This window comes from Dipodomys merriami, unplaced genomic scaffold (assembly GCF_024711535.1).
Source record: "Dipodomys merriami isolate MVZ:Mamm:240054 unplaced genomic scaffold, mDipMer1.0.p SCAF_15, whole genome shotgun sequence".
Taxonomy (NCBI): domain Eukaryota; kingdom Metazoa; phylum Chordata; class Mammalia; order Rodentia; family Heteromyidae; genus Dipodomys; species Dipodomys merriami.
The window spans coordinates 20,190,174-20,203,770 of NW_027202826.1; the positions used below are offsets into that span (position 1 = coordinate 20,190,174).

Sequence of the window (13,597 nt, forward strand, 5' to 3'; positions counted from 1 at the left end):
TGATAAAAGTGAATAGTACCGTTCATCTCCCTCATCAGCAACCTTTTGCATCCAGAACTAAAACTGAGTCAATCCCTCACCAAGCTCTTGCTAAGATTTTCAATCAAAATATTATAAAATAAGTCAAAACATTATAAAATAAGTGGCTTATAAATATTTACTGGCCTTATAAGTATTAAATATTAATAAACATTTTTCAATAACAAATGACTCAATATATCCAGTAAAGGCACAACTTTGAATCTATGTATTTCTCATTCTCACTGAAGTTTCTTCTCATGAATGGAATAGTAATCTAAGGAGAGTGGCATACACCTGCAGTCCCTGCAGGAGGCAAAAGGATTACAAGTTTAAGGTCAGCCTGGTTAATAGAGGGAAACCTTGCCTCAAAAAATAGAGAGATAGGGCTAGGAATGTCGCTTAGTGGTAGAGTGCTTGCCTAACATGCACGAAGCCCTGGGTTCAATTCTTTAGTACCACATAAGCACAAAAAGCCAGAAGTGAACTCTGGGCCTGGGAGCTGTCCCTCAACTCTTCAGCTCAAGACTAGCACTGTAGTGCTTGAGCCACAGCGCCACTTCTGGCTTTTTCTGAGTAGTTTATTGGAGCTAAGGGTCTCACAGACTTTCCTGCCCGACCTGGCTTTGAACTGCAATCCTCAGATCTCAGCCTCCTGAGTAGCTAGAATTACAGGTGTGAGTCTGGTGCCTGGCTCCACCCTAGTTTTTTAAACAATCTTTCAAGGCATTAACAAAGGTAACGATGCTTTCCTCTCACACAAAGGACAGAATGTATTAATGTTATTAATACCACTGATATTAATATCAGTACCACAAACAGTGGTACTGAGAGGAAGGACCCTAATGGAGAGCTGCGAGCCAAATCTTTCTTCATTCATACACAATATACACCAAAGTCTACATGAACATGTATCATTAATTACAGGACGGTAGAGGTGGCTGGTCCCTAAATCATTGAATGTAGAGATGGTTTACACTGCTGGATCCACGTATGAACTCAAGTGTGACAATCTTTGATCGAAAGCACAGTCCTGGGCATGCGTGGAGAGTTGGAATTCCAATGATGCTTTTGAAGACTGCTCTAAATAGGAGCATAAAACACACTATACCCATATTTACCTTATTCACTGCAAGAGCACATTCTCTCTTTTGTGTATGTACCAGTACTAGAGCTAGAATTCAAGGCTGGCACTCTACTACTCAAGCCACAGCTCCACTTCTGGCTTTTTGGTGGTTAATTGGAGATAAGAGTCTCAAGGACTTTCCTGCCTGGGCTGGCTTCCAACCACAATCCTCAGATCTCAGCCTCCTGAGTAGCTAGGATTACAGGCGTGAGCCACCAATGCCCAGCTAACGGCACATTATTAAATTCTGCTGCATTACAAACCCACTCCTTACTTCTAGGACAAGTGTCCTGATGTTTCTCACGTAGAGAGTTACGTAGTCTTCAATGTAGGTATGCAACTGACTGGGATTTATAGAATACCAGTTCGTCATGAGTGCCGCCTCGTTCTCATTATTGCCACTCCACAGGATGATAGAAGGATGAGACTTCAGTCTCTTGATCTGAAAATTAAAAACACACAAAATAACTTTCCAGTGCTTAACTGAAGAGCTAGGTATAGCCAGATACTCACTAGAAAATGTTTTGTGGAGATAGTTTATGAATCCTCTGAAGTTCCTCTTACCTAGATTTAACATTGACAAGACAGCATTCCTTTTCTCTGCTGTATTAAAACCTGATGAAAATATAACCTCTTTTAAGACATTAAGAAAAAAAAAAACTGCTGGTGACTGACATCTTAGAATCCTAACTTCTCAGGAGATTGGGATCTTGACTAGTCTGGGAAGAAAGTCCATGCAACTTGATCTCCAATTTGCCAGCAAAATGTTAGACTAGAAGCATGGCTCAGGTGATAAGAGCACCAGCTGAGTTCAAAAGAAGAAACCTGGTACCAACAAAAAGACAGATGTGGAGGGGAAGGGAAAAAACAAATTGTTTAAATAGGGATACAGGTGGACCCATTGTAACAATGAGATGTACAAGTCGTTATGTCGAAAAACGAACTTTACAACTTTGGTGGAGGGTGGGGAGGACCGGTTGGGGCAGGGGTATGGGAAGGGGAAACAAAGGAGGAGGCAACAATGCTTGATAAGAAATGTACTTGTTAATGGAGCACCCAAATTTATCAAAGAAACACTACTTTCCCTCAAATCCCATATAGATCCAAAGACATTAATTGTTGGGGATTTTAACACACCACTCACCCCACTAGATAGATCAACTCGGCAAAAACTCAACAGAGAAACCGCAGATCTAAACAGCTGCATAGATCAACTAGACTTAACAGACATCTACCGAACATTTCACCCAGCAGCATCAGAATACACGTTTTTCTCAGCAGCACATGGAACATTTTCTAAAATAGACCACATTTTAGGCCACAAAGCAAACTTGTCTAAGTTCAGAAACATTGAAGTTATACCTTGCATTCTCTCTGACCACAAGGGACTAAAATTAGAACTCAACACCAAAAGCCACCAAAGAAAGTCCGGTGTCACATGGAGGCTGAACAACACAATGCTGAATCATGAGTGGGTCATGGAAGAGATTAGAAAGGAAATTCAAATGTTCATGCTATTCAACAAAAATGAACACACAAACTACCAGCTCCTCTGGGACACAGCAAAGGCAGTACTCAGAGGCAAGTTTATAGCTCTGAGCTCCTACATCAACAAATGAGAGATCTGAAACTGACAATTTAATGACACATCTAAACCTCCTTGAAAAAGAGCAGCAAGATAAACCCCAATCCAGTAGACGGAAAGAAATAATTAAAATTAAATAAGAATTAAATGAATTAGAATCCAAAAAAACTATAGAAAGAATCAACAAAACAAAGAGTTGGTTCTTCGAAAAACTTAACAAAATTGACAGACCCTTAGCAAATCTTATCAGAAAAAGAAGAGAACACACCCAAATTAATAAACTCAGAGATGAGAATGGAAACATCAGCACGGAAACAATCAAGATTCAGAACATTATAAGGGAATACTTCTCAAAACTTTATGCTAATAAGTTTGAGAACTTGACAGAAATGGACCTTTTCCTAGCAAATATTGACATGCCAAAACTAAACCAAGATGAGTTAAACCAGCTTAACAGGCCCATATCAAGCATTGAAATAGAAACAGCAATAAGAGACCTCCCAGCTAAGAAAAGTCCAGGACCAGATGGTTTTACAGCGGAATTTTACAAGGCCTTCAAAGCAGAGCTTACACCAATACTCCTCCAACTCTTCAATGAAATTGAAAGAGAAAGCTCACTACCGAACACATTCTATGAAGCCATCATAACCCTCATCCCAAAACCAGGCAGGGACTCATCAAAGAAAGAGAACTATAGACCCATTTCTTTGATGAACATTGATGCAAAACTTCTCAACAAAATTTTGGCCAATCGACTTCAACAATTCATCCAAAAAAATCATACACCACGATCAAACAGGATTCATTTCAGGGATGCAAACCTGGTTCAATATATGCAAATCAATTAATATTATTCATCACATCAACAGGAGCAAGAATAAGAACCACATGGTTATCTCAATAGATGCAGAAAAAGCATTCAACAAGATCCAACACCCCTTTATGATGAAGGTTTTGGAAAAATTAGGAATCCATGGAACATTCCTCAATACAATAAAGGCTGTATATGACAAACCTACAGCCAGCATTATACTTAATGGTGAAAAACTAAAGCCATTTCCTCTTAACTCAGGAACAAGACAAGGATGTCCACTCTCTCCACTTCTCTTCAATCTAGTATTAGAATGTCTAGCTACAGCAATAAGACAAGATGCAGACATAAATGGGATCCAAATAGGGAAAGAAGAAATAAAACTCTCCCTCTTTGCAGATAACATGATCTTATATTTAAAGAATCCCACAGACTCCACTCCCAAAGTACTCAAGCTGATTCAAAACTTTGGCAAAGTAGCAGGTTATAAAATTAATCCCCCAAAACCAATGGCTTTTCTGTATGCCAACAATGAGAAAAGTGTGGCTGAAATTAGGAAAGCAACTCCATTTGTAATAGCCCCACAAAAAATAAAATACCTAGGAATTAACTTAACCAAAGAAGTGAAGGACCTCTATGATGAAAACTTTAAAATCTTGAAAAAGGAAATCAACACAGAACTTAAAAAATGGCAAAACATCCCATGCTCCTGGATTGGCAAGATTAACATCGTGAAAATGGCAATACTTCCCAAGGCTATCTACAAATTCAATGCAATACCTATCAAAATTCCAACCTCATTCTTCAAGGAAATAGAAGAGGCAATCCAAAAATTCATATGGAACAACAAAAGACCCCGAATAGCAAAAACGCTCCTCAACGGAAAGAACACTGCTGGAGGAATATCAATACCAAATTTCAAACTCTACTATAAAGCCATAGTAATCAAAACAGCTTGGTATTGGCATAAGAACAGACCTCAGGACCAATGGAATAGAATTGAAAACCCAGAAATGAACCCACAGACCTATCGCCATCTAATCTTCGATAAGGGAGCTAAAACAATAGAATGGAAAAAAGATAGCCTCTTCAGTAAATGGTGCTGGCAAAATTGGTTAACTACATGTAGAAAACTAAAGCTAGATCCTTATATATCACCCTGCACCAGAATCAACTCCAAATGGATCAAAGACCTCGAAGTCAAAGCAGACACTCTGAAAACATTACAGGATGGAATAGGAGAAACCCTAGGTCTCCTTGGCTCAGGCCGAAATTTTCTGAATAGAGACCGGGAAACACAACAAATCAAAGAAAGGTTGGACAAATGGGATTGCATAAAGTTGCAGAGCTTCTGCATGGCAAACGACATAGCTAGGAAGATCAATAGAAAGCCCACAGATTGGGAGAAGATCTTTACTAGCCATACAATGGACAAGGGTCTCATATCTAAAATATACTTGGAACTCAAAAAATTAAATCCCCCAACAACAAATCCTCAAAGAAACAACTGCCCAATAAATAAGTGGGCTAAAGACATAAAGAGAAATTTCTCTGAAGAGGAAAGAAGGATGGCCAATAGACACATGAAGAAATGCTCAACCTCCCTAGCCATAAAAGAAATACAAATCAAAGCAACATTGAGATACCACCTCACTCCAGTTAGAATGGCAAAAATCAAGAACTGTAACAACAACAGATGCTGGAGGGGATGTGGACAGAAGGGAACCTTACTGCATTGTTGGTGGGAATGTAAACTTGTTCAACCACATTGGAAAGAAGTATGGAGGTTCCTCAAAAGACTTCACATAGAGCTCCCCTATGACCCACCAATCCCACTTTTGGGCATTTACCCAAATGTTTACAAATAAGACCCCACTAAAGCTACCAGCACAACTATGTTTATTGCAGCATTATTTACCATAGCTAAGATATGGAACCAACCCAGATGCCCTTCAGTAGATGAATGGATCAAGAAAATGTGGTATATATACACAATGGAATTCTATGCCTCCATCAGAAAGAATGACATTGCCCCATTTGTTAGGGAATGGAAAAACTTGGAAAAAATTATATTAAGTGAAGTAAGCCAGGCCCAAAGAAACTTAGGTCCCATGGTTTCCCTTATTTGCAATATCTAGTATATGTATGAGTCAAGCAGAAAAAGTCAGATAATGTGATGTTAGGAAAATGAATCCTTAGATAGGTATTTTAATGTGTTTTTTTCTTTCATGCATGTGTTTCTAACGCATTTATAAGTTTATTTCTTTGTTGCTTTGTATGTCCCTCCCCCACAGTATAACCCCCGCTTTCAATATATTTGATGTCAATACAACTTATGGAGGAGATGGGGAAAAACAAGTCATTTAAGGATTCAGGTGGACCTGTTGCAACAATGAGAAGTACAAATTGTCATGTCAAAAAGGAGCTTTACAATGTCGGTGGGGGGGAGCGGGGGGGGGGGGGGAGGATTGGGGGGGAGGGGGGAGGCTGGGAAGGGAGGTGAAGGGTAAACAAAGGAGGAGGCTGCAATGCTTGGTAAGAAATGTATGCATTATCCTGCCCATGTAATTGTAACCCCTCTGTACAGTATGTTCACAAATAAAATAAAATTTAAAAAAAAAGAAATGTACTTGTTATCTTGCTCATGTAATTGTAACCCCTCTGTACGGTATTTTCACAATTAAAAAAAAAGAGAGAGAGACAGAGAGGAAAGTAGAAGAAGACTTAGAGAAAGTTTTATAAAACAAGTGAGCATTAGAAGAGTAGAGTGGGACTTTTCCTGAACCAGCTTCCCGTGCCATGTCCCATGGAACCAATTCAAGTTGAGGACATTCACAAAAAGAGCGCAGAAGAGCACACTAGCGAACCCGCTGAGAAGCCGGCCTCCAGAGACACCATCTGGATCTGTTCTTCACAGGATAGGCAAGGCCAAGCCCTGCCTTTCCATACAAGCAGAGGCACACAATTAAGTCTTTGAGAAAGACACAGGAGGGAGTGGCCAGGGGACATTTTTCTGCAGTAGGTTTGGGCCCTATTACATCACTGAGATACCAAAGCTCTTCTTACAGCAAGAAGCTAAAAAACAGATACATGAAACGGAGATATACTATGGCTGTAGGAAGGAGAAATGTTTCCCTTTTCAAAATAACACCTGTATTTTTTGTGGTGTGGAGGTGTTTTTTTGGTTTGTTTGTATTTTGTTGTTTTTTTTTCTTGTGGGTGGTACTTAGGTTTGAACTCTAGACCTTATGCTTGCTAGTTCTTATGCTTGCTGCTGGTTCTCTTTTTCAGATAGGGTTTCATGCTTTGGCAAGGGGCCAGCTCCCAACATGATATCTGCCTCGTGAATACCTAGGATTACAGATATGCATCACCAGGCTTGGCTGATTGTTTTTTCTTGAGATAAAGTCACACTGTGCTGCCCAGGCTGCCTTGAGCTAGAGAGATAAAGTCACACCGTGCTGCCCAGGCTGCCTTGAGCTAGACTCCAGTGATTCCCTTGTCTTAATCTATAAGTAGCTGGAATTACAGGAACACCTCACCACACTTGGCAGAAGCCTTTCTCTTCATAAAAGACTATCTCACTGTAAAGATACTCAGTATCATTAAGTTGACCATTGTTTCTAGGCTTTTTCAATAGGTAGAGACAGCATAGCATCACTTTCTTATGCTCCCATATCTACACATACAAACAGATGTATGTGGAATGCAAAGTGAGACATGGAGTCAAGAAGCACCTTAAAGTTTTGGTCCAGAACAACTCAGGCTGACATTATCATTTGCTATGGCATTATCATTTGGAAGAGCTGTAAACATGAGGCTGGGGAAAGGAGCTAGGTGGAGTTTGAATGGATTCCATTTGTGATGCTCCAAGCAGAGAAGCCAGGTGAACAGGTAGATGGGAGAAGGAAGACAGGGATTCTGGGACTGGTTATAAATCCAGGAGTTGTTCAGCAAAAAGGTGTTGTGGAAAGGCCTAAGGCACCAATTATCTGATGGTGGAACTTTTCATGGGGTTTAGTAAAGATCAAAGAAATAAGGTGACCTTACAAAACTAAAACATGCATGTTTTCTCTGATCACGGGTGATAACAATGTACCTGGTGAGTGACTTCTGCTCCCACTGAGCTCAGGAAGTCCTTCTCCGTTGGATAAAGAGCACAGGCGAACATGAAATCCTGCCACACCTGTAAACCAAAAAAGCAGAAAAAGCACTTCCAGGTTTTCTTACAGGGACAGGAAGGCTTCCTTCTGGACTTGGGACAGTCGCTTTCCACATAAAGGAAATCACAGATCCCTGATGAATGTCACCCACAAAAGAGGCATTTCCAGACCTCAGAATGTTCCAGAACTGAGCTAGGGTTAGAAACCCCAAGCAAACATCAGGTAGGCACAAGAGATAAGAAAGGAGAATTTATAAAGAACAAAGGTGTTGAGGGAAAACAGAATGCAACTTTTCTCAGTTTTCTCTTCATTTCTAATTTCCACCCAGCATTTGTGATTAAGAGACACTTAATAACAGTTCATAAACTTTGTGATTAAGAGACACTTAATAATAGTTAATAAACTTAGCTCAGTTGTTGAGTATCTGTTTCGAACCCTAGTACGTACACACACACACACACACACACACACACACATACACACACATACATACACACACACACACACATACACACACACACGATATACCCGATTATTTAAAAAAAAAAACTCATACTATGGAATTATCTTTCCACAACCAAAATGCTCACTGTAATATTGAAGCAATGAATAATGAAGAAGGCCAGCTGATACAGAAGTTAAAAGCTGGATACTGATGGCTCACACTTGTAATCCTAGCTACTCAGGAGGCTGAGATCTGAGGATCATGGTTTGAAAACATCCCAGTCAAGAAAGTTCATGAGACTCTTATCCTCCAGAGACTGAAACTAAAAGAAGAGCAGTGGCTCAAAGTGGTAGAGCACCAGCCTTGAACAAAAAAGCTCAGGGACAGTGAATAGGACCTGAGTTCAAGCCCCACAACCGACAAAAATAAAAAACAGCAGAGTTGTTGGCTGGGTGTCGGTGGTTCATACCTCACCCCAATAATCCTAGCTACTCTGGAGGCTGAGATCTGTTGACCACAGTTTGAAGCCAGCTTGAGTAGGAAAGCCCATGAGACTCTTAGCTCTAACTTAACCACCAAAAAGCTGTAAGTGGAAGTGTGGCTCAAGCAGTACAATGCCAGCCTTAAAAAGCTAAACGACAGCTCCTCAGCTCTGAATCCAAGCCCCACTGCTCCCCCAACACACACACACACACACACACACACACACACACACACACACACACACACACACACACACACACACACACACACACACACACACACAATCAGAGCCCTGAAACAGTCCATCTTTTTTTTTTTTTTTTTTTGAGCCTGGGAGCTGTCTCTGAGCTCTTCAGCTCAAGGCTTGAGCCATAGCACCACTTCCTGCTTTTTCTGTTTATGTGGTGCTGAAGAATCAAACGCATAACCTCATGCATGCAAGGTAAGCACTCTACCACTAAGCCAACTTCCTAGCCCAGCAGTCCATCTTAATGAGAATTTTGATTCTACCACATATGGACTCTCTGAGTATGGACAAGGCAGCCCAGGCAGGAAAGTCCATGAGATCTTATCTCCAACTAATCACACACACACACACACAAAAGAGCAAAAAGCAGAGCTGTGGCTCATGTGGTAGAGCATTAGCCTTGAGGTGAAAAAGCTTAGGGACAGCACTCAGGCCCTGAGTTTAATCTCAGGACCTTCAAAAATAAACCAACCAAACAAATAAATGCACACATAGATAACCGAATTTGTTATTAATGTGGTTCTGAGTTTAAACCATGTCACTATTCCCCTGACCACGCAGAGAAACAAAGCACAGTGTCTACCCCACGCTGGTGCCATGCTGAGACACCCTAACTTACCCACTACTCACCATGATTCCTAGCTTGTCACACAATTCGTAGAATCTATCCTGCTCATAAATCCCACCTCCCCACACCCGAAGTATATTCATGTTGGCATCCACCACAGACTGTAAAAGGAGCTGCAACCTACAGAAGAAATTATAAAAATAAATCAGCAAATAGCTGTTATTTTAGAAATTTGGTGATATATTTTTAAACAATTTTAGAGAGACATTTTAAATCTCTGTTAAAATTACATACTTAAAAAAAATCGTGATGGTAGCCACATGCCTGTGGCTCACATCTGTAATCCCAGCTACTCAGGAGGCTGAGGTCTGAGGATTGCAGTTTGAAGCCAGCCCAGGCAGACAAGTCTTCAATATTCTTATCTCCAATAAACCAGCAAAAAGCCAGAAGTACAGTTGTGGCTCAAGTAGTAGAGCACTAGCCTTGAGCACAAAAGCTCAGGGGGTAGTGCACAGGCCCTGAGTTCAAGATCCAGGCCTGGCGCGCGCGCACACACACACACACACACACACACACACACACACACACACACACACACACACACACACACACACACACACACACACACACACACACACACACACACACACACACACACACACACACACACAGAGCCAGAAACTTACAAGTCAGAGGTTACTCGATCCTGGAAGGCATCTGCTGGAATCCAGTTGGAGCCTTTCAAGAATATGGGCAATCCATTGATTTTGAAGTAGAAACTGAGACCAGGAGATCCTTTTATAGGCTCTTCTATAAGTTCTACTGTCCTAAAATAAACCTGTCAAGAAAAGAATTAAATATTTGACGTCAAATTTATGAAAGCAAAATTGACTTCTAAAAACGGAAGCACAGTTTTGTAGCAATGCAATAAGTAGTTCAATGTTAATTTTCCTACTTACTACCAAGCAATTTGTGTGGAAATGCAAATTTCACATGTTTTCTCTCTCCTTTTTTCCTCTCTCTGCTGGAAGTGGGGCTTGAACTCACAACTTGGGCACTGGCACTTAGCTTTTTCACTCAAGGCTGTCTTCAATTTCTTTCTCTAGGGTTTTTACAGTTTGCCTTTGAGAGGGTTTTTTTTCACCTCTATGATTAAGTTTATACTTCAGGGCTTTTTTTGTGGCTACTGTGAATGAAATTATTTTCCTGAGTTTTTTTCTTAGCCTTAGGACATTGTTGATATACAGAAAAGCTACTGATTTTGTGTTGACTTGTTTGGTGTATTTTTTCCTGTTACTTTCACTTTGAAATAAGCCTGTTCTGTCTACTTCAAACACTTTCCTGATTCAAACATTTTTCCTGCCCTTTAATTCTTTAATCAATGGAGAAAATGAACTGGACCCTAGATGAACTCAATGCTCTGCTACATTGAAAATTTCAACTTACTCCTCAGAACGTGGCACTGCCTGCCCCAGTGGTATTCCCAGAATCCTCCACTCTATAAGCCTCTATTTCTCTAGAGTGTCCCTTACTTTTTTTTTTTTTTTTTTTTTGCTGCTCATGGGGCCTGAACTCTGGGTCTGGGCGTTGTCCTCTCAGCTCTTCAGCTCAAGGCTAGCGCTCTACCACTTGAGCCACAGCACCACTTCCGGCCTTTTCTGTTTATGTGGTGCTGAGGAATCAAATCCAGGGCCTCATGCTTGCAAGGCATGCACTCTACCGCTAAGCTACCTTCCCAGCCCTCCATTACTTTTTTATTACAAGTGTTTCTTCAATCAATTCCACTTCCCAACCAGAGTATTGGCACTAGTAAGGTCTCATGGAGAAATGAGAGCAATGTCTAATCCCAAGATGTACCAGCATTCTCTGGCACAGGACCCACACACATAGTGTGCTCAATACCGATGACTGAATGAGCCTCCAAAAATAAGGAATGCTTCAACCTCATGTTTCACACGTGTGCCAGGATGCAGGGGGTGGGCAGTACATCTTTTCCACAACTTTTGCCCCTCATTTTCAAGGCTGACATCTTCACATCAACAAACAATGATGCAAGCATATTGGCCTAAGGGCTAAAGAATGAGCTACCACAGGTAGAAGACACATGTTCTCTCCTTTTCTCTGCAGCAAGCTGGAATGACTCCCTACTTTTACCATTCTCATGAAGACCCAGCAAATGAACATGTAAGAGAGCCCACACCCTCTCTGAGACATGGGAATAAATGCCCTTCACACAAGACCAGAACATGGGCCTCCTCCTGCACACACATACACATATACACATGGTCTCAGAAGAAATGGAGCACGAGTGAACAAAAACAGAGAAGGCCAAGTGCTAGTGGCTCATGTCTGTAATCCTAGCTTCTCAGGAGGCTGAGATCTGAGGAAGAAAGTCTAATCTCCAATTAATCACCAAAGAAAAGCTGGAAGTAGAACTGTAGTTCAAGTGTTATTCAAGCACAGGCTTTGAACAAAAAAGCTAAGGGATAGTACCCAGACCAAGTTCAAGTCCCAGTATTGACAAAAGAAAGAGAAAAAGAGGGAGTGGGAAGGAAGGAAGTTAGGAAGGAAGGAAGGAAGGAAGGAAGGAAGGAAGGAAGGAAGGAAGGAAGGAAGGAAGGAAGGAAGGAAGGAAGGAAAGAAGGAAAGAAGGAAGGAAGGGAGGCATTCGGGAAGGAGGAAACATAGTTGCTACTATGCAATGACTATTATAAACCAGACCCATCCGCTCATTTTTGCTGTCCCTAGTCTTTTTATATAAAGAAATACCACTTAATGGCTTAAGCAACCTATAGCTAACAAGTAAAAAAAATGTGCAGATTGTTCCAGTTCTTAGAACCAAATCCCAATCTGGAATAGAAAAATTAGAAAACACTAGTCAGTAGAAGCATGGTATTTTGGAAAATGAAGGTAAATGGCAAAAGAATAAGTAGAAGTTAATGAGGTGGTGTTTTAATTTTCTGGGATTTAGGAAATAGGAATTAGAAGAGTTAAGCTGGTGATCCTATTTTGCATGTGAAACCTCAAGCAATGTTTAAAGTTATACATGTGTATTACTTAGATACAGTGTACAATTTAAAAGGAGAGCATGGGAGTAATGACCATGTAGCTTAATGGTAGAATGCTTGTCTAGCATATGTGAGACCCTGTGTTCAAACTCCAGCACTGGAAAAAAAAGAGAGAAAGAGTGAGAGACAGATAGAAAAAGAAAGAGAGAAAATAAAATACCAAAATAACAGGTAAGGTCCGATCCATTTAAAAATATAAATATAGGGGCTGGGAATGTGGCTTAGTGGTAGAGCATTTGTCTAACATGTATGAAGCCTGGGTTTAAATCCTCTGTACCACATAAACAGAAAAAGCCGAAAGTGGTGCTGTGGTTCAAGTGACAGAGTGCTAGCCCTGAGCAAAAGAAGCTTGGAGACAGTGTCCAGGCCTGAGTTCAAGCCCCAGGACTGGCAAAAAAATAAAAATAAGAAATATAAGCATATACACAGAGAAGCTCTGAGCAGGGATTTTATAAGTTCTGCTAGTTTCTTCTTTTCCTTCAAATGCTTGTATTGCTATTTTATCAAGAAATAAAACTTTAAAAACATTAGTTCAGCTTACCTTAGCTGATTTCTCAATGTTTAAGCCTCCATCCAGGTTAAAAAGAATTGTCATGTTGTACCCCGTCTGGTTCCCATGCCCATGGGGCCACCAAGTTTCCACAGCAATATTCTTTTAAAAAATAGATATGTTACTTCAAGGAAGATCCCATATTTTCAGAAAGAAAGAATCACTGAGAACATTGTAATCATTAGAGCATTTTTCAGAATCAAGTGTAGAAACTCTAGGTTTTAAAACAGTATAACTCTATATTATGCCACATCATGCCAACACACTATCATATTTTAAGGCCAACTTACTTTGAGATAAGTACACTGCAACTGAAGGGGAAAGAACGGAATAACATGGGTATTCAGGGGGAAAAAAAACTGTTCTTCTCACTCTAACTCAGGCTCACATTTACTCTACACTCTGTGTGTGTGCCAATACTGGGACTGGAACTCAGATCCTGGACACTGTTGATTTAGCTGTTTAGCTCAAGACAAATGCTCTATCACTTGAGCTACACTTCTGGCTTTTCTGTTGATTAGAGATCAGAGTCT

At 40.5% G+C, this 13,597-nt stretch overlaps 1 protein-coding gene across 1 annotated transcript in view; it reads right to left on the reverse strand.

Moving 5' to 3' along the window:
• The window catches only part of Manba (mannosidase beta), a 48,276-nt gene that overhangs the window by 14,764 nt on the left and 19,915 nt on the right, over positions 1 to 13,597 (reverse strand). Inside the window, exons 7-11 of the mRNA XM_070022354.1 lie at positions 13,056 to 13,166; positions 10,133 to 10,284; positions 9,509 to 9,626; positions 7,640 to 7,726; positions 1,419 to 1,586 (exon numbers count right to left, since the gene is read on the reverse strand). Coding sequence (XP_069878455.1) covers positions 1,419 to 1,586; positions 7,640 to 7,726; positions 9,509 to 9,626; positions 10,133 to 10,284; positions 13,056 to 13,166 — 636 coding nt within the window. The remainder of the gene's footprint in view (positions 1 to 1,418; positions 1,587 to 7,639; positions 7,727 to 9,508; positions 9,627 to 10,132; positions 10,285 to 13,055; positions 13,167 to 13,597) is intronic.